This window comes from Talpa occidentalis, unplaced genomic scaffold (assembly GCF_014898055.3).
Source record: "Talpa occidentalis isolate TD23 unplaced genomic scaffold, MPIMG_talOcc4v2.1 talOcc4.3, whole genome shotgun sequence".
Taxonomy (NCBI): Eukaryota; Metazoa; Chordata; class Mammalia; order Eulipotyphla; family Talpidae; genus Talpa; species Talpa occidentalis.
Window position 1 is genome coordinate 51860142 of NW_023603184.1, and position 25505 is coordinate 51885646.

Genomic DNA, 25505 nt, shown 5'->3' on the forward strand with positions numbered 1-25505 from the left:
AGTAATGACGCAGATAGTGGTACTACAGACTAGTGGTCAAAATGTGAAATGATCATGGCTATTAGACACAGGCAACATTTCCTATAAATAAAGACTTACAAATTCACTCTGATTTTAGATTTTCAATTGGGTTCTTCTTTTATATCCTTAAGTTCAACCAGCTCTAATCAAAATAGTTAAAAATTTAGTGTTAAATGTGCTGTTATAAATTAAGATAGTAGAGGCATATCCCACAACTCATATAAATTCTTTGGAGATATATACCTAAAACCTTTAATATCTACTTCCCTTATGGAGTCCTGGCATTTTATTTTATTTTTTTAAAGATTTATTTATTTATTTATTTATTTATTTATACAAGCACTGGGTACAGTCAGAAGCGCGGGAGGGCGAGAGAATTCACCAGAGCCAGAGCGAGGAGCAGAGCAGGCAGAAGGACCGAAGCACACTGCTGAGGGGAGCAGCAGGCGGCAGGAGAGGTCTGCACGCCATGTGGGACTCTCGCCCGGTGGCTGGGGAGCAGCCGGGGATCGAACCAGCGCTGCAGAGGCTGCGGGCAGCTTCAGAGCCCAGTGCTCAACCGCTGCGCCACTGGGGAGGCCCCCATCCTGGCATTTTAAAAATAAGAAAAGTCACCTAATATCACATGCTCTGGACAAAACACATTGTTCACAGGACAGACTTGGACAGTCATTCAATGTTAATTGTGTTGGCCCGACTGATGCAACAGTGACTGTCAAGAATTTGTTCATGGTTTGACATTTGAAAAATAAGAATAACCAGAAATGGCCCACTAGCCAATTAAAAAAAAAAAATCATTGTTTTAAATAATGTGTTATACTCAATCCATTAAAAAATGAATTCAAATAACTATATACACATACTCCAGTGGGATTATCTACATGCTCCCAATTGGTATAAAAACATTATGTTTCAAGTACATATTATCTACATGTCTATAAAAATAAATAAGGTGTGATACCACCTTTTATCAAAAAGCTAGCTACTTGTTAGCTGCTACATGTTTCAAATGCAGATCATTTAAAAAATAATAATAACAATAAAAAGAGCTCACTAAACTCAATGAAACACAGGAAATGTTCTATCTACATGAAAATTCTAAGTCAGTATTTCCAAAATTGTGTTCCACCATTTTGCTAAGTGTTCTATATGGCTAAAAATAATTTTTCTTCCTTTTGGGTAAGACAGTAAAAATCCATCATTTGTACGGTACCCCATCAATTTGGACATTCCAGTTGACTGTAGGGTATATCTTAATTTTGAAATATTAACATAAGAAGGAAAGAAAAAGTATATTCTAGAATACAAGAAATAAGGTCATAACCACACAGCTTTAGGGACATCATGTAAATCTCAACTTCTTTTTTTCTTTAAAAATGGTAATGATTCACCTACTCTATAGGTGCAAGCTAAGGCTTTAAAGAGTTCATACACACAAAAATTTTACCAAGTTAACTTATAACAAATAAAAAGAAATGTGGCCATATATTACTAGACACTCATCTATGCTTTAGAATATCAAAGTCCTCAAAAGTCCTGCAACAAGGAAAATAGCTGTTTAAGTTGACTTTTTCAAATGTATTTGACCATCATGTTAATCTAGGTTTTCAGTTACAAAGATACCAAAAAACTGATGTTACTTAAAAATAAAATTGTTTATTGACATTGGTTAGCTTGCAGAATTATCCAATAGTCTGGGGAAATAGGTTTGAGCTTAAGCTTCCTGTTAGAAATTCAAAATCCACTTAAAATAGACCTCAGGAGGACAATACTGCCAACCACCATATAGCAATAGGTACTATTATCTGGGAAGCTCTTGGGAACTCAAATTAAGTGCAACTGTTACTTGGGACAGCAGTGATTCTATTTCTGTCAAGCACAAGACCTGCAAACTCTGCTATCTCCCAAGGATGAAGATCTGTTCCGTAACTACCCTCCCCAGAAGAAAATGGATTCATCATTACACTTTTCCCTCGTAGTTAGTTGTCCCATCTGCTGAATCAGTTGCCCCATCTGCAAAGAAAGTAAAAAAGAAAGTTTCATGGGTTCCTCCTGGGGAGATGATCCTTCCATAGTCAGAAATTACACCAAAGATGACGAATGTGGTTAATGTTTGCTAGAAAGCCTATGTACATGAAAAGTATTCACTCATTGTGAAACACCCACACCTTCCCATAAAAACCAAATAACTTCTGATAGAGAACACTACTGGCATATTCTTTCTCTCAGCAGGATACACATCAACATGTTTCTCTTTAGCTTCAGAGAAAAGACTAAAATTGTGTAGTTTCCTGTAAGAAAGATTTTTCCTAGGGAACCCATTAATCTTGTAAGATTCTTAAAAGTCACTATAATTAAGCAAGAAATATCCAAGAAAATATGCCAGGAATAGGGTAGCATGCACAAGAGGACTCAGATTTCCTTCTGTAACTTTGGTTCCTGTCACCATTGGATGGATACTCATCGCTCCATTATTTCCCATCTACACTGGCATTTCACTAGTACCCATTCCCATAGTCACAAAAGAGCAACTGCATATAAGAGTTGGCATAGAAACCTGGAAAGGATTGAAATATAGAAATAGACTCTTCCACCAAGTGTGACTATTGTGTGCATCAGAGCCCAGGCATACTGGGTGACACCCAGATCAGCAGACTGACCAGGGCCCAGTCAACCACTGGGATGGATCCAGAAAGCACAACCTCCAACTTTGTGTTTGCATTAAAAATAAAAGATTATGACCCTGGTATAGCCAGAAAATGTTCCTGGGGTCAGGAACAGGGATGCAAATAACAGCAATTATTAGAGCTAAAGTATGATGTGGACTGTGAGATATTTTTGAACCCCTGATTTATAGGGTGACCATATAAATGTTAAATAACAACACAGGAATGAGGATGTTAGTAATATTTTAGGTTAGGACAACAGACACAAATTAGAAATGTGCCAGGAAATTGAGATATATGATCACTCCAATTATTCATAATTTGTTCCTCAGTAAATCCACAGACAACGTCAAGTAAACATGACTAAGAATGGGAAGGGATGCATGGTTTGAAAAGCAAAGAAGACCCAACATAGGAGACTTTTTCATTTGTTTGGTTTTAATACTCAAGGAGATGATGTGAAAAACCAGAGATGTTAGCATTTATTTATTTATTTATTTATTTATTTATTTATTTATTTATTTAATTTCAGTTTGTGGTCAGTGGATATTATGACTTCCATCACAAGGTATGCAACCTGTCATAGGAGTTACTCCAGAAAATTGACCAAAAAGAGGGGACATATACTTAGTGTATGTTAGTAAGGTTAGTAAGGTAAGCAGCAAGAGGTTCCTGGGAGACTAATCTTAGTGACATCTTGCTAGTTTCATCCAGAGGTGGCCAAACTGTTGGTGATATCCACTGAATTTCTACAGGATGTGGCCATGGGAACAAAGATAGAGATAGTGACCTTTGGCTCATTAGAAATTTCAGAGATGTAAAAAAAAAAAAGAAATCTGATGTTTATCACCAGACTTATCATGATGTCACTCAAGAGGACTCTAATTTGTTAATAGATTTACTTTCTCAGAGAAACATCTCTTTGTAATATTGCCAACCCCAAATGCTATCAAAGAATGGATCAGTATCTGTCTCCAAATGCTGCCATCTTAGCTTCAAGCAGAGAGTTTGGTCTAGGCCTCCATTTTGTTAATGTTGTAATAGCATCCTCAGAATTTAAGCAGAGCTTTATTGGAGATCTTAAAGAAGACTTTTGAATAGTCTGACATACCAGCTTATCAAAGCTGCAGTATTGTTCCTGGGCTTCTAAGTATCAACTTTGAATCCTGACCTGGCACTAAGAAGCCGTTTTCATTAAGAGATTCTGAAGGTTGATTTCAATAGCAGCATGTTTGGAGACAAGAGAGACATGTGAGGGTTCTAACTTCCACAATGCAGTTTTGTACCCGCTTGGTTCTATGACCAGTTCAGTGCACTTCAATCTTGTGAAATACCCTGCCCCCACCTTCTTTGTACAAAGATTTTCTTCAAAGTTTACACTTGCAGGAATTTGGAAGATTAAAAATCCAGTATCTAAGTACAGTAGGTTAGCCAAGCCTGATGTTAATGAACTCATATTTTTAAACAGAATTTGACTATTAATCAATAGATGAATAAAGAAGTCAGAAAAAAATGAAAGAAAATAGCCAGACTTTAGTACCAGAAGCAATATCAACCCTCCCACAAATTTTCAAGACTCATCTCTTTTCTTTTTTTTTTTCTTGATAGTACATTTTCACTCACCAACAACTTTTATATTTGACCCATATTTTTCTGTTATTATTGTTAACCACAAAATCAAAATTTGATCTGTTTTGTAGAGTTCTACATTCTCACAGCCTGGCTCCTAAAAGGTGTGGAATATTTGTTGAGTGAGTGAATGGATGATGGAAGACTCCCCTAGCCAGGTAAATATGAGTCAATCAATTTAGTTTGCCTTTCAAATGTAAATGATCCAATTGAGAAAAGGTGTTCTAAAAATACCCACTCTGCCCTTGTGCCTAAAGGCTTCTGAGCTGGAGCGTGACTCCTTTGAGAGAAAGAAATTTGAAGGTATGCAAGAGCATGTTGAATTTCAGCATATTGAATTGAAATTGATTATGGAGTAAGGAATGTGGTGAACAAGTGGATTGATACATATCTTGGATTTTTTAAAAACCAGATTAATGTAAAAAAAGCAGACTATATAGTAAGTGTCATATTTTTTATATGTTGGTAACTTAGTCATACGTGTGAATTGTACTCGTCTCTCTTTACAACCACAAATTCTTCAAACAAACCAACCAAAAATTTCCAATGGCATCCAAGAAATAGAAAGTGATGGACAACTCATCCAGAATAAAGGGGAAAATCTTAAGAAAAAGAAGACATAAAGGATTTAAAAAATAAAAAAAGAATACTATTACCCTGGACTCCAAAGAAGGAAATAAGACAAGAACTGAGAAGTAGCGATCTCTGAACACAAGGCCAGCGTAGAGACAACACAGACAGAAGGCAGGCATCAGGACTCTTTGTGAAGTGGCTGAAATAACAGAAAATCCCAACTATGACAGAAAAAGTGGCACCTCCCAATCCAAGTCGATACTTCATCCTGCTGATTTTTACAAGTTAGTGATTTTCTTAAATCAATCTTGTCTTTCCAATCCCTGTGGTCATTATATTTGTTCAAGGCCCTTCCCCAAGAATACAATAACCACCATGTCAATCTGTGCCCAGGTTTACCTCCATTCAATCTTTCTTTGCCTAGTCCCCAGGCCAAATCTGACCATTTTATGCTCTAACATAAAATTGCCCAGAAGCTCCTCCCCAGTAATTGAATGATGTTTACTCTAACTACATTTTCAAACTACTCAACTATCCTCTAATGATGTGCTCAAATGTCCAAGTTCTGCCAAAATATGAATTCTGTAGGTACAGGGACAATGACTACCTTACTAATGGCTGAATTTCAAGTAACTAGCACAGAGACTGTGCTCCATGAGTATTTTTTTTTAATATTTGTGTTCCACAAATAAATAAAAGTGGAAGAGTCATAATATAAAACTACTCAGAATACAAACCTAGTAATGTAAAACATATACACATATATGTACATAAAAATAGAACAAAAATGTGTTTTTATTTACCATGAAAGTGTTTTCTTCCCTCAGATATCAACATATAAAAATATAAACAAACAAAAATGAGTAGAGCAAAAACCTCTGCACCTGACGAATGAGAGAGTGGTATATTACAGGCCCTCCAATAATGCCATTCCTTTCAATGTCCTTTGGTTACAATGTTGATGAGAAAAAAAAAAAATCAGACATCAAAATAAAACATTGCCAAGACTAGAACTTATTTCCTTATACTTTTTTTTTCGCTTAAAGTATTAATTTTCAAGGAACTGTGTCTTTCATTTTGTCAAACTGCATTCCTCATCTTCCAGTCCTGACTCTCTCCCCACTTTCTCCTCCTCTGACATCTGGAAGAGTCAGCAATGGCAGTCACACCATGTTCTGCACGTTTGTACATTCTGTCTACTCTCACCACACTGTTTCAATATTCCCAACATGGTAGTTCTATGCTCTTGCAGTCTTTTCACCGTGAAGGCAAAGCACAAATCCTGGCATATAGAAAATAATACTGATTAGTATATTAATAACACATGGATATGTAAGTTGCAATGAATATGAAGCCCATTTCTTTCATTAAATTCAAAACCTTACTTATCTAAAGGAGTTGCTGCAAGGGTAAAATAAGGAAATGTAAAAAAAAATGACTGACACACACTAAGCTCTCAATAAATGAACAGTTATTAACTATTATAAACATGATCAAGTACAAGTTCCTTTGCTCCCTTGGCCAAAATCACTTCAAGTTGTGGATAATAATGCTGCCTGCCCACTCATCACCCTGACATGAGAGCAATTTGGGAATTATCAGACAGACACATTATTACAAATACAAAGAAGAAGAAGATGATGGTGGTGGTGATGATGATGATGATATGCCATTTGTTTTGAGTTTATTGCCTACAATAAGGTTATCACTTAAAGTCTCATTACCTTTGCTGATGTTTCAAACCATCCTACGAAACCATGCTCCCTGCAGAACTGGTCCATCTTCAGGCCATTGTTCATGAGCACATCCTTCCCCTGGTCACATTTGTTGGCCAACAATACCACTGAAACTGGTTTGCCATTAGGGAGACTTAATTTTGAGTCCAAATCATTTTTCCATTTTGTAACTGCTTCAAATGTAGCTGGCCTGGTGACATCGAAGACAATAAATGCACCCATAGCTTCTCGATAATAGACCCTAGTCATGTTTCCAAATCTTTCTTGACCTGTCACCAAAAGGAAATAGAAATAAAAAAAAATATTAAAATTGTAAACTTAATCACTAGTAGAGCCTCATGTAGCTTCTAGTATGAGCAAATCACTCAGTAAAGTATTTTGTTGTCAATCTTTAAAAAGTGAGTTAAATACACAATTATGTAGCATTGTTCTTGATCTCTGAATACAGAGGGAATTCATTCATTTTGTAACTATTTATTGAAGCTTCTTACCAAATAACATCCCAGAACTACGTTAATACATTATCCCACTAGCTGCCTATGGCTACTTAAGTTTGAAATAACTAAAACTACATAAAATTTAAATTAACCTAACTGTATTACAACTGTTCAATATATGGTTAGTAGGCACCACATTTGACAACTCCAATATAGAACATGTCTATTGTTCTAAACACTTGGGACACAATGACTGAAAAGTGAAGATCCCTACTGTCATAAAACTCACACTTTAGCGGAAAAATAGGTTATAATTAATAAATAATAAATATAATAAATAACTTAATGGTGTACTAATGTTAAAAGGCATCCGCAGTGAAATTTAATTAATTATAATAATAATAACTACTAGCTTTATTGTATGTCCCGTCTCACCTGCAAAATGTCAGTAAGTAATATGTACCTCACAGGGAGTTCATGTGAATAAATGAATTAATATATGTAAAATGCCCAGCAAAGTATCCACTAGTTGGCACTTGAATTGTCCCTCCTTTTCTCCAGCATGTTAAAAATTATAAATGACAATATGATGTAGGCTGTGAAATCATAGTTCCAGATTGAGGTTTATGACAAAAAGTATAAGTATTTATCCAATTAACAAAAATGAACAAAATCAAAATTTTTTAAAGATTTATTTATTTATTTATCATACAAGATCTGGGGTACAGGCCAGACATGGGAGGGTGAGAGAATTCACCAGAGACAGAGTGGGGAGCAGAACAGGCAAAGTGACTGAAGTACACTGCAGAGGAGTGTAGCGGGCAAGTCAGGAAAGGTCTGCTGTGCCATGTGGGTAGCTCCCTGGCTGGCTGGGGGATTGAACTTGTGCTGCAGAGGCTGCGGACAGCTTCATAGTTTGTGTCTTCACCCCTTGCGCCCCAGGAAGGCCCAAAATCAAGTTGTTTTTAATTTGTCCACAAGTAGTTGCTGAAGTTGCTTTAACTGAACAAAACCCCCATATATATGATAAGATAAAGGCATTGTATTCTTATATGGAAACATTTATGTGAAGAGTCATATTATTAATTAAGGTATATTAATTGAAATAAAGTTAAGTGTATATTTAATAAACCAACTTATCTTAAAAAGAACAAAATGCTAAAACTGGAATATACATAAGAACATACAGACAAATATACCTCAAAGAACACCTTACACTTAACTTGACACTCAAGATTTTCTGATGGTGAATCTTAATTCTAGTTGATAAAGTACTTGCAGGGTGTCATATTCACATTGGCATTTGAATTGCAAATTGTAAAAGAAAATGATCCATGAGCACTTACAAAAAATGAATTCAGGTCAAGGTTCCCATAGGGTATGTAAGTCTGTGTGTTCAAGAAGGCAACACTGGAAAGAACCAGTCTTAAATGGTTTACACCACAAAGTAATTTTTAAATTTCCCATTGTCGTCCAGTAAATGAAAGAAAGCATAATACTCTTTATATGACAAACAACCTACAGATGAACTTTCATTTTTCCCAAATGTGCCTTGTCCTTTTGTTTTTTTAAGTTACTGATGCAAGTAGTGACCTCCTTTGATATTGCTCAGAGCAGGCATGACATTTCAGGAAGTTAAGGGAAAAAAGCCCTCTGTGATTATTCTGGATCAGAAGGCCTGCAGGCTTTTTACGGATATCTTATGATTCCTTTCAGGGAACTAATCAGATGAAAGGCAAAGTCATGAGTTACTCAATAATCTGTTTGTGTAGGTTTTTGTAATAGCATAAGGCAATCTTAACAAAAGATCATTTTACATTTCAAATAGATGACAATGGGTCATTTTTAAGACTGCTTACACCTGCAAATTGATTCAGAAAGGGAGCGTGAAGTGTGAGTGTGTGTGTGTGTGTGTGTGTGTGCGCGCGCATCTATGTGTGTGTCCACACACATGTGAAATCAGAAACAAGGAGAAAATTATGAAAAACAGTATGGAGGTTTCTCAAAACACTAAATTTAGCCCCAGAAATCCCTCACTTAGATATTTACCCAAAGAACACAAAACACTAATCCTAAGGAATATATGCAGTCCTATGTTCACTACAGCACTGTTTACATTAACCAAGTTATGGAAATAATCAAAATGCCTAAGGACATATGATTGAATAAAGAATATTAGTTATATATACACAATGTAATATCACTCAGCTATTTAAAAAAGATGAAATCTTGCCAATTTGCAACGACATGGATGGAAATGGAGAGAATTATGCTAAACAAAATAAGTCAGGAGAAAGATAAATATCAGGTGATTTCTTTCAGATTGGAATTTAAAAACGAAAGCAAAAAAACAAACAAAAACAAACCCTTGAAATCTGACTACAGAACTGAGGCTACCTAATGGGAAGAATTGGGGGCTGAGGCAAAGGGGGAAGAGAGGGCCCTATGCTGTTGACTGCGGTGGATTATTGGTGCTTGGCGGGGGGTGCCTTGTGGTTACATTAGAGGAAATGTTGCCCTATATCTCTAAAACATACATAAAATTGTCAAACAAAATTATCTCATAAACATAATTTTGAGAAAGGAAACAAGAAGAAATGTGTCTCTTTCTAGAAAGAAAAAAAAGCTATGTATGAGATTAATGAGCCAATAGACTTGAAGTTTGTATTTTTAGTGTTCTACTATGAGGTCACATTCCCACCAGGGTATTGCTAGCATGCACATTTCTCCTTCTTTTGTCAGCTTACAGTCCTCTCCACAGATTTTTATTAAAATAATGAGAACCATGTGACTCTTAGTGCTTATACGTGGACAAAATGGAGATCTAGTACAATTATCACACTTTTCTTTTTACTTTATTTCTTTTTAAAAATGCAGTTCAGAAATCACTGTTAGGTGGGCTGTCTCATTCAATATATGTTTACTGAATAACTATTATGGCCCAGGTTCCTTTTCTCAAGTTCATAATTTTATCGTTGAGCAACTTTTTAACTAAGTGGATGAGGACACTGAAAAAAACCTGATTCACCATTTCCACTTCTCTTAGTTCTCAAACACACACTGAATAGCCTTATAGAGGTGGCTTGTGACTCAACTTCCTGCTTGAGGGCTATTAAATGACAAAGCGATCAACTGAATTACAACAGTTAATACAGTTTTTTTTTTTTTTAAGATTTATCTTATTTATTTTTGCATACAAGAACTGGGATGTAGGCCAGAGGTATGGGGCGGGGGTTAGGGGGTGAGAGGATTCACCAGAGACAGAATGGGGAGTAAAACGGGAGAATTGACTGAAATAAACTGCTGAGAGGAGCAGCGGGCAAGACAAGAGAGGTCATGTGGTCCAGCTCCCTGGCTGGGGATCGGAATTAATGCCTCAGTGACTGGCATTAGCTTGACAGCGCTGAGACTTTAAGCCCTGTCCCACCAGGGAGACCTAAGTACAATAAAAATTTGGATAATCTCCCTGTAGAAGACACTAAATTGAAGGGTCAGAATATATGAAATAATTTTAATTCCTGGCTTGACCAGTGCAGCCCTAGATAACGTTACTTCTCCTTTGGGATTTGGGAAGTCCTTAAAATGCAGTTTTCTCAATTGTGAGATGAAGTTTTTCTGGCTGATCTCCAAGGTCCCTTTCTTCTCCCAGCTTTCTAACTCTATGCTATCACCTTTCAATCAACTCTTGGCTTCTGTCCCAACTACCAGGAATGGTCTACGGATGTCTTGGACTCAGCTAAAAATGAACACAAAAAACACAGCCATAATCTGTATTTAATGATACTCTCACTTGGTGCTTAGCCCTCAGTAGATGCTCTCTGTGGACATTCCCAATCAGTGAATCTTGGAGACAAGTGTGAAAACAACAAAAGGAAGTATGTCATGTTGTTACGGACCAGTAATGGAAAACTGTCATACTGGAAATTCATGGACAATGCTGCTTACTAATTGTTGCTTCTCTTACACACATTGTAACCCTGAAGAAAGACTGTCTCCTAAGACTACACCCTGAGATCTGTGCCACCATAGATATGGTGGAATAAAAATTAAAAGGGGGGATTGTAACAGGGTGGTCCCCAGGAAATGGGGAGGTTCCAGGTTCCCTGTCCCACCCAAATGGGGGGTGGAGCTGAGCAGGGAGAGAAGAAACTGCAGAGGAGACTGAGAAGGAAGAAGCAGGATGGAACCAGAAGGAGACCTAGAGGAGGCGCATGGAGCCTAGAGACACGTGAAGAAACTGCGCTTGTCTTTTGGTAGCTGATGGGGTGACGCAGATGTGGGTGAGACCAGTGGGGAGGTGACAATTGCAGCTTTTATCTTGATTTTGATTTTGCTCTTTTCCTTCCAGACTTGTCTGGTTGTTTCTGACCCTTTTCTGTGGGTCCCCACTGGAAGGTGCTTTAGGCTGGTGGCAGGCTTTGGGGTCTTGCTCTGGGCCAATCCCATTTGGATGGAGTTTTACCCACGAGGGGACGGGTAACTGTGGGTGTTTGATTTAAAAACTAGATTCTTTGCCTTTCCTGTATTGTTTCCTAATTGTATTAAAGTTTCTTCCCATTTGTGTTGATGCGGCGGATGGCAGAACCCATTTAGAATAGGCAGTTTTGCAGGGTTTGGACTGCCCTGCAACAATGTCTTCTATTAAGCAACTGTGTTCTGAGACCTCAGAATGGTCACTTTATTATTCCAATCCTCAGTTCCCTCATTAGTAAAATAAGGAAACTTGATTGGACACCCTAAATTCATTATTGTATCTAAAATGACTCTCTCCAGTCAACCTCCTAATAGTCAGGAATCCAATTCTCCACCTCCTTCTCCTTGTGTTGCCCACTCCAATTCACAACATCTCCATCAACACGGCTACCCAGAGAGGACCTTCAAGTCATCTCCAGCTCTTCCCTTATCCCCATATCCAAAGAGTCTCCAACATCCTACCAATGCTACTATTTCAGGAGAGTATCCCGCCTCAGTGCTGTCTTCTAAACTCATTGGCACAGCTCTAATTCAGACCCGAACTGCTCCTCACCTGCATCCTCAGGGGTTCCCTATCTGGGACAATCAGCATGTCAGTTCTTATAACTGTCACTCTCCCTTAAAGTAAGTGTGAATATGAACACAGGCCTTAAGACAGATGCCATTCTGGAAGCATAAGATATGGCTTTATGAGTTTATGTCCTAAACAACTAAAATTATCTTCGATCCCCTCAAAGATTTATACACCCTCCCATGTTCATTACAACATAATGCACAGACACAGAAACAATCTCATTGTCCATAAATAGATGAATTACTAAATATAGATAGATAGATTGATAGACACCACACACACAGAGAAATATTATTCAGTCATAAAAAGGAAATCACACCTTTTCGTGACATTTGAAAATGTAATGAGACTATCGTGACATGTGAAATAAGTCAGATAAAGAAAAATATGGTATATTCCTGCTAATATGTGTAATCTATAAAAGCTGAATTGAAAGAAACAGAGTAGAATAGCAGTTTCCAGGGCTTCAGAGTGAGGGAAATGGAAGGTATTAGTCAAAGAATACAGATTTCTCCTTATAAAATGAAAATGTTCTGGGGCTCTAACATATAGCATAGATTATAGCTAATAATGCTGGGGAGTTAACAATGTTGATACTTAGAAGTTGCTTAGAAAGTAGAGCTTAAATGCCCTAACCACAAACAAAAGTGATAACGATGTGATGTGACAGAGGTGTTAACTCTGATGTAGTAATCATTTTGTAAGATACATGCGTGTGTTTGTGTATGTGTGAGAGAGAGAAAGAGAGAGAGACAGAAACCATCACACTGTATACCTTACACTTAACTAACAAAGCTGGGACAAAAAAAGAAATAACCTAAAAGATATAGAAAATACCCATTCCTGGGCCAAATTCTTGGCAATTCTTATGGTACTGATATTCCATGGGACCCAGGAGTCTTTTATTTAAAAATAAATAAATAAATAAAACTAAAGACAACTCCCTAGGCGACTTTCATAATATATATATATATATATATATATATATATATATATATAGTGTGTGTATATATCTACCTATCTATCTATCTATCTATCTATCTATCTATCTATATCTATATCTATCTATCTATCTATCTATCTATGTACATATCTATCTATCTATATATCTATATATCTATCTATATATCTATATATATCAATATACCTATCAATCTGCTCTACTCTTTGAATACTTCAAAGACTTCTACGTGCTTAGAAACAACCAAACAAAAAAACAGCTTGTAGTGGCGGGAAGGGACAGAACAGCTTCTCTCTGATCCAAGCAGACAGTGAAGGAGGGCAGTGAGGTGTGGTGTACGGAGGAGCACGTTGGAGTGTGGCACAGTGCACAGGCATAAGGCGGAGAACATGAGAATGGCTAGAACACCAACACGGCTGGTTGAACCAGTGATGAACCTGCCGGGTTTGGGATGGTTGCATTACACAGCTTTATTAATATCTTTAGCTACAACCACCTTTCCAAGCACCTATGTCAGTCCCGTCAGTGTCCCAACGACCAGGTTACACTGCATGATTTGTTATTCCTGAAACATCCTGCATCACTCCCTGGATTTGTGGTTTTTTTTTTTTTTTTTTTACCATTTTAAATCTCTGTTCCCTGAATCTGAATTCTCTCCCATCTCTCCTCAATCTACTCAATGAAACTGAGTAGGTTCTATAATTGTGCTGTGAGGCTTCACATTTGTACAACCTTATCCAGTCAGCTAGAGGTCACGACCCACAGCCTTCCTTTACCCTACAGCTTTCTCTCCTACCACACTATGTATTTACTCTTTCATCGCCACTAGGCACTGTTGAAACCTGGGCAGCAGGCTGATTGTGTTTCAGTGTTGTAAATTCAAGGCTTATTTCTCCATGTTTTGGATAATAATAAGAATTGAAGATATCATTGAAGAAATAAACTGAAATTAAGGTTCTTCTTCCTTTAAAATACAGCACCATCATTTATCCATGAATGAGTGCTGATACTAATGCTCTTCCTCTATCTTCTACCTTAGTTCCAGTAAATAATCAATATATGTTCACTGATGGAGAAAGTTCACATTATTTTAACAGGTTTTGTATATATCTTTTGTAATATTTTTCAAATGAAAATATTATATTTTTATGTTCATTTTATTTACAAATGATCTTTTGGGATCATTTTCTAAATAACATATATTTGGATCATGGAGCAATCAGTGGACCTAACAGTAGCATCAATGTATGTTCTTTATTTCTAGGAAGTAATAACATGACAGGAAAAAAAAAATACATAGAACTTACACCATTGTCTGGAGAAAAAAATATATTCAAATCTGTTGTGGTCAAATGGACATTGAATTTATAATGGATCAAGCTGGTTTTAAAGGCTCAAGAAAAGTCACAGATTTGGACCAAAGTCAGGCAGACATCCAGATACATAAGCTTTTCTCCATTTCTTAAGAACTCATCTGAGCTAATAATTCTGATACCCTTGCTTCTTCTCTTCACCTCGTTGTCTCATGAGCCAGTGACAAAAACATACTAATCACCTTTTTCCAAATCATATAGATGTATATCTTATAAATATACATGTGCAAACCCTTACAAAATTATAAGCTCCTTCTTAGTAGAATCATGTTTCTACATCCCCAGGATAAGCAGTAGCCTCTGAACAGAGTGAGAGCTCAGTGCGGTCTCCTGGCTGAGTGAAGGACTCGCTCCTAATTCCTTATTTCTTCCCAGTGTATACTGCAGCAGGCTTAGCAGGGCTGTAGGTGATGCCCTCTGTCATATCTCTTGCATTCATACCTTTATGTCCACTCCTGCTAAAATCACTTTCATTAGGACTGTCTCATCTCATCTCATCCATTCATTTTATGAAAAGTTGAAATGTCTATTATTTTCCTGGCACTGTTTTAGCAACTAGGGGGTGGAAATTAAAAGTCTTTTCCTTCATGAATCTCACAATCCAGGGAAAAGATAAAAAACAAGTAAGATACACATAATATAATGTTAAGTGGAAAATAGTGAAGAGGGAACTAGGTTAAAAAAAAAAAAAACAACAACAAGAAACAGGTATGCTGAGGGTGATGGCAAATTTTATCAGCATGAAGAGTGAAAACTCACTGAGAAAAGATATTTGAGTAAAGATCAAAAAGCAGTAAAGGCGAGTCATGTGGCTATTTTGGAAGAGAGGATTTAGACGGAGGGGACTGTAAGCATGTCTGGCCAGTGCTTAGTGAACAGCAGGAAGACCTGGTTGGCTGGAGAGGATGGAGTAGGCCTGGGAACGGGTGTGAGGTGAAGCAGGCAGCTTGGAGTGTCCAGACTGTAGTCAGTTTCAGGCCATTGTCCGGGTGCAGGCGGTGCCTTTTATTCTGGACAGAAGAAGAACTGAAGGATTCTGAGCAGATGGGAAACAACCTGGCAGGAGCAAATATGTAGCTATGACTGCTACCCTGAGGAATGGCTTACTGGTGTCAAGGTCAGAAGAGGGGAGACAATAACCTGGGGTGCCCACAAACCTTCCTTTCTTGGAGCCATTTCTGACTACATGGTTCCACACTCAACTCTTTCCTCTTCTGTTTTCACACAGCACTGACTGATATTTTCCCTTGTTTGGCCACTGAGTCGGACCCTGTCTTAACGCTGCTTTGTAGGTACTGAAACCTTGCTACCCATGCCCCAAATATAAGCTTTGGCGCCTCAAGACCCCTGTTGAATTACTCAATTATTGCTCCTTTTTCTCCATGGCACAAGCACTTTGAGAGGCTCCTAGTCTATGCCCACAGTGGACTTGCAGAACAGAATGAAAGTGGTAATACAAGTGTTTTTAATAGAATGGAGTAATAATAATAATTTCTTATTTATGAGAGGAATGGAACTGAATGAAGCAAAATCTCTGACCCAACCCATTAACTTCCAATACCTACTAAACTCCTACTTATTCTTTTTTTTTTTTTTTAAGATTTATTTATTTATTTATACAAGCACTGGGTACAGTCAGAAGCGCAGGAGGGTGAGAGAATTCACCAGAACCAGAGCTGGGAACAGAACAGGCAGACTGGCGAAATACACTGCTGAGGGGAGCAGCGGGCGAGGCAGGAGGGGTCTGTCGCGCCATGTGGGACCTTCCCCGGCAGCCGGGGATCGAACCGGAACTGTGGAGGCTGCGGGCAGCTTCACAGCCCAGTGCTCAACCGCTGCACCACCAGGGGAGGCCCTCCTACTTATTCTTAAGATTCATTCTGGAAAATCTCTGCCACCATTTTACAACCACCAAATTTCTTAGTTCACCTTAAACAATTGGCTCTTGTTTCATCTTATTCTTCGTTGTCATTTCTTTTTTAATTTTTTTTCACAGAAGAACTGGGGTACAGGCCAGGGGTACAGAGGGTTATGGGATTCACCAGACACAGAGTGGGAAGCAGAAGAGTCAGATTTTATTTTTTTTAAGATTTATTTATTTATACAAGAACCTGGGTACAGGCCAGATGTATGGGAGGGTGAGTGGATTCACCAGAAACTTAGTGGGGAACAGAACAGGCAGACTGACTGAAATACACTGCTGAGGGAAACAGAGGGCTAGACAGGAGAGGTCTGCTGCACCATGTGGGTATCAAACCCATGATGCAGAGGCTGGGGACAGCTTCACAGTGCTGTGCTCAACCCACTGCACCATCAGGGGAGTCCCGGTTATCATTTCTTTTAGGCAAATCTCACCTCAATACAATAAGAATGTAAATCTAGCTAGAATGTATTGAAATAAGTTAAAGAGAATATGATGAAATACAAATGATTGGTTTGATGAGTGTCTATAAATATCGTCATTATAGTAAGGAAGTGTGGGTCGATTATAGTGGTCTAGTCTTAGACTAAATTTAAAAAATATTCTCATTCTGACTCTAAATTTAAATTTAAGGCAATAAGTGTGTGTGTTTGTGTGTGTGTGTGTGTGTGTGTGTGTGTGCGTGAGAGAGAGAGAGAGAGAGAGAGAGAGAGAGAGAGAGAGCGAGAGAGAGAGAATGAGGGAGGGGGAAATGAATGGAGTATATCTCTAGATTTTTTTAAGATTTATTTTTATTTATTTGTGCTTAGAAGATCTGGGGTACAGTCCAGATGCGTGGAAGGGTGAGAGGATTCACCAGAGACAGAGCAGGGAACAGAACAGGCAGACTGACTGAAATACACTGCTGAGGGGAGCAGTGGGCAAGACAGGAGAGGTCTGCTGCACCATGTGGGATCCTCACTGGCCAGCCAGCATCGAACCAGCACTGCAGAGGCTGTGGACAGCCTCACGGCGCAGCACTCATCTGCCTGTGCCACCAGGGGAGGCCCTCCTCTGGATATTTTTTATAAGAAGCAATGTCCAATATTGTCTGGATGGAGCAAATGAAAGTTAAGATGAAGTGTTGGCGTGAATCATGATAAAATTATCAATGCTTCAAGTTTATAATTAAATAGAAAATCTAAAAAAAAAATCTCTACTCCACTGAATTGAAAGCTTAACTTTATTAGGTAAAAAACTATCTTTAAATTACTTAACATTTGAGATATCACTTCTAAGTAACTTTTAAATATACTTTCATAGATAATCACAAGAAACCCTGGACTCTAAGGGTTTCCACTCTTTAAGAAATTCCAGATTGATCTTGAAATAAAATTCCAAGATGTGTACCAACATGCTCTGAGGGTATCTCAGTGAACTCTCGAGGCATTTTAAATTTTCAAGGCATGTGCAGTGGTACTCAAGATCAATCAGACACCTCAGAAACTATTAGCTTGATATAGTGTGATTTTAACAAGGGATCATTTTGCATTCCTTTTGATATCATATCTTTTTGAAATAGATTTGAAAATTTTATATGATGAAAAGCAAAAGCCATGTGAAAATCAGTGTGAAATAGAAAATAAATGTGGTGCTATCTACTCTGAATCAAAGTTTTCAGATGTTGCCCCATGGTGCAAGGTTATGCATATATCAATAGTAAATAATTGTGATTAATAACAATGAAATAAAATATCTTTTTTTAATTCATGTTTTCTACTTCTTTAAATGACTAGTAAGTTATCAGGGCATAACATTTATTGCTTGATGCTAACTACTTAACTAAGAGAACTTTTATTTGTGCTAGTGTCCTAAATGCACTGTGAAAAAATTACTTTGACACTAAGAGCAAGGTCAAATGAGAACATTTGAGAACCTCTACTGTAGTCACTAGAATGTAGTTTACAGTATCGTTTTCTTTAAATTTAAAACATGCACACACAAACACACACAATACCACAAATAAGACTTAGCTTTTACTTCCATTCTGTCAAGCATCACAGATATTCTTAACTCCAATTTTCCAACAAGAGACTGTGCCCCTCAGGCACTGCTAAAAGTAATATAAGAAGATGGTTGTTACTAAACCAAACCAACCTCATGACCTCAGCAATAAAATATGTAAAGAATTCAGCTTATTCAGTTATTAGTTCTATCCCAAAGTGCAAAGGTTCAGAAAACACATAAACTAGTTCTTTAAAATAAGTATTTTATAAATGCTACTTTATCTGTGGCATGTGAAAACCAGTGCATTATCACATTCCATTTTAAGAAACAGAATGGAGTGGTCAGAAAACAGGAGTTGTAATTAGACACATCTCACTTCAAATCCCAGCACCATTCCTTACTATTGTGTGTCTTTTGAAAGGTTTTTAAGTATTTGTTCATTTAGTTATTTGTTCTAGCCTGTTTAAGCATATTCTCTCATCTCTATAAATCAGTGCCCCCAGATAAGCTCATTGTGAGCAGTGAATGAAGTGATACACACAAAAGCCTAGCCCACATGCCACTCAATACGGTGGCTAGTAATAATATATTATGAATAGAAAAGTCCTTCCAACAAATAATTTACACTAATTTAAACTTCACCTGATAAATAAGAGAAATTTGTTTGAAACACACTAAAGTTAAGGTTTTTTGGTTCTTCTTAAAAGAACAGTTTTATGCAAAGACAATAAGAAAGAAAGGTTAAATAATGTATCAGGATGGCAGAGTGATAAAAAGTAGAGGCTCGGAGCAAAAAGCAATTCTTGTGATTTCTATGAGACATTTGACACTATGAACTATCACCTTCGTAAATTTTCTTCTTTTTACTTTCAAAATTCTGCCTTGCTTTGTTCTCCTACATAATACATTCTCTTTCTCTCCTCCTTTGCTTACTCCACAGTCATTCCATTAAATTATGTAAAAAATGTGTAGAAAGATCTGTGAGAAATTGGGAAGGGTATCTGGAGAGCTACAAAATAACTTGAATACTAAAGGGGATGCCATAAGGTGGTAAAGGAAAAGTTGCATGGGATTCAAGGGAGAGAATTAAGGACGACTTTACCGATGAGTTGGCTTTGCAGATGGGTCTTGCTCAGAGATTGTCTGGTTATGTGCAAGTAAACTAGCAAGGAGAGCAGAAGCCACAGGAGAAAGAAACAAGGGTCTGAATAAGGAATAACAAGGCATCAAATGGTGAAATTGGACCCCTTATCATGAAGGTTAGGGAGAAATTACTGGGAAAACCGGACTGCAGCTCTCCCAATATCATGCATCCATGTTCCCTTCTGCAGTGCATGAACTCCCGAAGGGCTGGGTGCCCAGTGTATGTAATTGCTATTATGCTTAAGACAGCACAAGAACATTTGCTGTTAAAAAAATTAAGCTTTGAATTGTTCATATCTATCTCATAATTAACAAATCAGAGAAACCTGTATTCTTGCTCAGTTCTGCCACTACCCGGCTTGATGGTTCTGAGAATCAAATGACACATCCCTTCTAAAGCACAGCTTCCACATTTGTAAAATGAAGGATTTGGTCTGATGCGCCCTCAAGGTTTGAACCTTGTGAATATTACATTTGAAGAAGTTTTATTGCTTCATCTAATATATCTAAAAATCATAAGGAAATATCATTTTGTTATCTCTTAGCTAAGATCCAAAGTAATGATATTTCACTCCAAATTATGGAAACTTTGTTAAATGAAAAAGCACAGAGTTTAAGAATCAACATTAAGGGCAGTCTCTAGTTCATAGAGTGAAAAAAATAAGAGAATGCCAACTTAAAAAGAGTGATTACCATGTTTATTGATCTAAAATGTAGGTATTTTTATCTGTTAATATTTTAAAAATGTTACTCTTTTAATCATGAATAGACTTGAGTTAGTAAACTCATTTGTTTCTTTATTGAAGGCATTTTTAGATCAATGATACATCCTAGAATTAAAGCAATGATAAAATAGCCAACTGGAAATGTTTTTCTTGAACAAATATTCATTGAGCACCTACTAAATACTATGTATTATTCCAGAATCTAGGATCACTCTTGTACACAAGCAATACTCCAGTCATATTCTGCTCCTTCCTTGTTGTTGATGCACCCACTTCAATGAAGGAGTTTAAAGATTCCAAGGATATTTCAGTTTCCTTTGCAACTAGAAGTGGTTGGTGGGATCCAGCAATAGCTAGTGTTATGAGGGGGAAGCCTTTTGCAGAGTTTATAAGAAATATTTTCTGCTTTGGTAGGAAAAAAGATGTTGGAAGAAAATGCCCACTGATCCCCACTTATTTTAATTGTTGCCACATGGATATTTTTATGCTGCTGGAGCGTCTTTCTTGATGCAGCAAAAAGAACTGCAGAGAAGATGGTATGATTGAACTGTTGATTATACCAATAAGGATTTCTGGCATCTAGATTTCTTATTAGATGAGATAATAGACCTCTATATAAAATTATTTTTAAATCAGTCATTCTGTGGTTTTTAAACCAAAAGGATCATGCCTTATACAAAATTCTTCTTTCCAAGATTGATTATAGAGGGAAATTATATTACAATGTAGCAGTAGAGGATTTCTAAATAGGGTAAGCTTGGGATAGTTTAGGTGCAGAAAAACTGTCTCCCTCAGTCATATGGACTTATTAGATGCTTCCTGAAGGAGGGAAATTATCTAAGCAAAGAAGAGGAAAGTGTATTCAGCTAGAGGCAATTGTGTGATTCACAACATGGAGTGAAAAGTAGGTGAGTTGAAGTCACTGCAATTCATTTAAAATAGTCAAGAATCACAAACAAGAGAGATGACAGAGGATGACAGAGGACTGATAGTGAAAAGTCTTGAAATTCATACTTAAATTGTTAACCTTTATTTGTAAAAGTGATGGAGGATCCACTAACAGATGTTAAACTACAGAATATCTAGCTGGAGAATGACACAATGCTATGATAGGTCAAAACGATGGGCAAGAAGTTCACGGAGGGACTTGACATCAGGAATAGTTCATGTGAGTTTGAAGAAGACATGGCTACTCAAAGGAGAATAAGATAGAGTTGTTATCTAAGGTGGAAAAGAAGGATCTGTTTAATATTTAAGAATGGGAAACTAAAGGGAACAGGAAATGGTGGACACTAAACCTTGAATTACTTTCAAAGCATAATTTAAGATGATATAAAGCTATAGCCACATTCTCAAATAACTGAAAACAATTAGTTGAACTCAATAATTTGGAACTTCAGGCTTGACCTTGCGAATGGAAGGAGACTAGTATTCTAGTAACCTAGAAGATAAGGTTCTTGAAGAAAAACAGTTGATTTACATTCTAGATGTACACCCTACACCATATCCCTCTAGAGATGACTGTTTTAGAATCATAAAGTCTGAAAAAAAGGGAGGGGGATTCTGGAGAGTTTGAATTGTTTGCAAGATCACACAAAGAAATATGAGAATACAGAGAGAAAGAGCACTTCTATTATAAGACAATTATTCTCAAGTAACACCTCCAGTATAAACTCTCTGACTCCTCAACCCCAAAACACTTTTACAGAAACAACCACTACCTATTAGGCAACATGTTATAATTATTTTAGCCCAGTTTTCTCACCTACAAAACTGGGAATAACATGATTTGCTTGCCAGAATTATTGTTGTGTTTAAACTGCAAAGATTGTTTTGACAAATTGACAAAAATATAGAGTTACCAGGATCAACCTTTAGTTTAGCATATATGTCCTTTTCCCACATGTGTATTGCTTCCCCATCCCTACCTGCTCATTCAAATATTGCATTTTCCAGCTATCCATATGGCCCACAGACCTCCCTGAGTCTCTTCACCCCACCCTGGCTAGGGCAGGTGCCCTGCTTTGGCTTTACGTTATGTATTTTTCTTCTCCGAGAACTTGCCAAAAGTTATTAAATTATGTTCTTTATGGTTATTTCTAAATAATTTATTTCCTACCAGACTATCAGATTCCATAAGAGCAAATATCGATCCATTTTGTTCACCCCAAATCTCTCTGCTTATCAAGTGATTGAAAATGTAAGAAAGATCTTACACTTCTCAAATCCTCAAGTTTTAAAACTACTTTAAAAAATAACAGTAAACTAAAAGAAAAATAATAATAATTTAACCACTGGGCCTCCCTGGTGGCTCAGCGGGTTGAGCGCCTAGCTGTGAAGCTGTCTGCAGCCTCTGTAGCGCAGATTCGATTCCCGGCCAGCCGGGGTGAAGCCCACACGTTGCAGCCCACACAGTGCGGCAGACCTCTCCTGTCTCGCCCGCTGCTCCCCTCAGCAGTGTACTGCAGTCCCTCTGCCTGTTCTGCTCCCCGCTCTGTCTCTGGTGAATCCTCTCACCCTCCCACACCACTGACTGTACCCCAGTTCTTGTATAAATAAATAAATCTTAATAATAATAATTTAACCACTACTTTAGCCCTATTAGGAGTTCCTGTATCCTTAGCAATAATTGCACAATGAGGTGGACCTTGGATTTCCTTTTGACCTGACCAGACCTCCTGGACATCAGTCTCTCCTTACTTTCTAAGACACCACAAACTCCTCCCTCTATAGCTCTACAACATAGAATATGCCCTCCTATCATTGCATCCCCACTTTAATTCCTGTCAAAAGCATACATGTATTTTATAGGCAACCGTGAGCCACCAAAGTGAAGTTCTGGGAAGATAAACTTGGCACACATAAGAATTGGAGGAGGAAGGGACTAGAACCTGACAGGTAGCTATGATAGCAGGACAGGTAAGTGATATAGGGCTATACCTGGTATAACACATTCATAGGAGACATAGCATCACTACCTCACTTGGAGATTAAGTGCAGTATATGATGCTCAAAGAAAAAGGAAAAAAAAAGTGATGGCAGAGATTTCAAGAAAAGTAATTAGGGGAAAGGGTAGATAGATCATATAAACTAGGGACTGTGTGGGGAAAGGTGTCGAGTTTAAACTTACAAGTAGCATCACTTACTACTTATTATAAGATGAGTGATTGTGGATAGTCTCTGTATTCTTTAGTCGTTGTTATAGCTATGTGTTGTTTTTTTTTTTTTTGTAGTTTACTATTTTGTTACACTGAGTAACTGTCACTTTGTTAATTTGCTCTGACATATTAATCTCGCAACTTATGCGAGATCTCATAAAGAAGATCTCAACATGAAGATGTAATTGTGGGTCCAAGAGCATAAAAAGTCAAGGTTACATACAGTATTGGAGACATCTTCATAAAGTTTCAAGACATGGATTACATGAGATTCCCAGGAAAAGGAGGTAAAGAGGGTGAGAGGATTAATGCTCTGAAGTCAGACATAGGCAGTGGCTGGTACTTGTAAGAGCACAGGGAGGATGCGACTAGCTCAGAGGCTTTGCCCTTCCTACTCAAGAGAAAGGATGGATGCCTTATGACTCGGACCCCCTGTGCACCAGAGTATTTTGAAGTCACTTGCATCAGTTACCTTTACTCACTGTTACACCGATATGCCTTTGTGGCATCAGACACACTCAACTCTGGAACTTCTTGAGATCTAGAATCAAGTTTTGTTCTATTGTTTATCCTTCTTTGCTTCTCCCTCACCTGGCACAGGGCCTCACACATACCACTCATTTAAAATGCATATTTGCTGGAGAAACCAATCACACATATAAGGGCCGCTTCTCCTCATCTCTCCTCTCAAATGACTGTTTTCCTTGGTAAAGTCGCTATGTGCTTGCTTCTAAGTCCAAAACAAAGAGACATGTCCCACAGGCTTACTGCTTGTGTGTCTGCAACTGATGGAGAGACTAACAATTGCAAGAAGCCCTGAGGTGTTTTCCTACATGTCTACCTGATTTTGAAAATTTACTATTTTTGCTCAGAGTACACATTATTGACTTGTAACTATATAGCAAGTTATTCCATGTGGCAGTTAAATCATCTATAATTAACCAGGTTTTAAACAAGATAAGAAATTGCCCAGCAGAGCATGGTTCAGACTTGACATGCAATTTATGAATATATGCATGCCAGCTCATTGCCAAATTTAGCTCATTCTATATTTCCTGAACAACTACCCTGATATTTAAGACACTTCTCCTAAATCTAAAATTTAGGATAATTATAATTTTTTTTAGAATTAGAGGCTGAAGTGATAGTCAAGTCTTTCAGTTGACTTTTGCAACCTGAAAACACTCTGCAAACTTTAAAACAACACACCTCAGTGACAAAGGTGAGACTCAGGAATCCTGAGGAGTGGACAGCCAGTGTCCTGGGCCCCTGACCTTCCCCTGCCACCCTGCCCATTGGATAGTAATGTCCTTCAGTGTTTCCGTGCCATGTGCCAATGTGTGTTCTCTGTGTTCTGCAGAGAAATGTTGCTCTAACCAACTAGATCTTGTTTTAAGTACTTTAGAGGCATTTTCTATTTAGTAGAGACCTGCTGCGAATAAGTATGTTCTAAATTATCTGCCAACTTAATTTATTTTTGACTATATTTATTAAATCTACAGTTGGGTTTTCTGACAACCAACAAACTTGGTCATCTCTCTACAATTTGAATAAAAGCTGGAGTTAGACTTATTGTTCCTCTTCTCCTCTGCCAGTTCTTATGACCTTAGACAAGCAGCTACTGCTCTGATTCTCCAACTTCTGTGATACAAATAGGTTTAATACCACCTGTTCTGTCCAAACCCTCAGCAATGCTGGAAAGATCAAGCAAAAAAAAAAAAAAAAAATCATGTGACCATGGTTTGTGATAATAGCAATTACAATAGCAAGAGTAGTAACAGCTAATATTTATTCAGTAGTCATTATGCGGTAGGCACAATTTTACATGAGTTAATTCAACTTACTCATGACATTTTTAAGATGCAAGATCTGTTTTTGTCCCAAGTTTATAAATGGGGGACAAAGGTATAGAAATTAACTAAGCTGCACAAATCACAAAACTAGTAAGAAGTTGGGTAAGCTGCCTTGTACTATATGGACACAGGGAGAATATATTAGAGCTCTAGAGGCTGCAAGAGATAAGATAGTACAAATATACGCTGTTACAGGAAAATGAAACACTTGCCATTTTATAGTTGTGGCAAATAGTTTCAAAATGGTTTAAAGATTTGTCCAATGTCAAGTATTAT

The 25505-nt window shown here is 37.5% G+C and overlaps 1 protein-coding gene across 3 annotated transcripts in view; it reads right to left on the minus strand.

The window, feature by feature from the left end:
- The window catches only part of RAB38 (RAB38, member RAS oncogene family), a 64601-nt gene that overhangs the window by 34758 nt on the left and 4338 nt on the right, over positions 1-25505 (minus strand). The window contains exons 2-3 of one of the 3 annotated variants that reach the window (XM_054699591.1): positions 6614-6894; positions 1986-2034 (exon numbers count right to left, since the gene is read on the minus strand). In XM_054699591.1, the coding sequence (XP_054555566.1) occupies positions 1986-2034; positions 6614-6894 (330 nt within the window). Of the gene's footprint in view, positions 1-1507; positions 2035-6613; positions 6895-25505 lie in introns of those variants that run through there. The other 2 variants (XM_037523115.1, XM_037523114.1) reach the window with 2 other exon arrangements.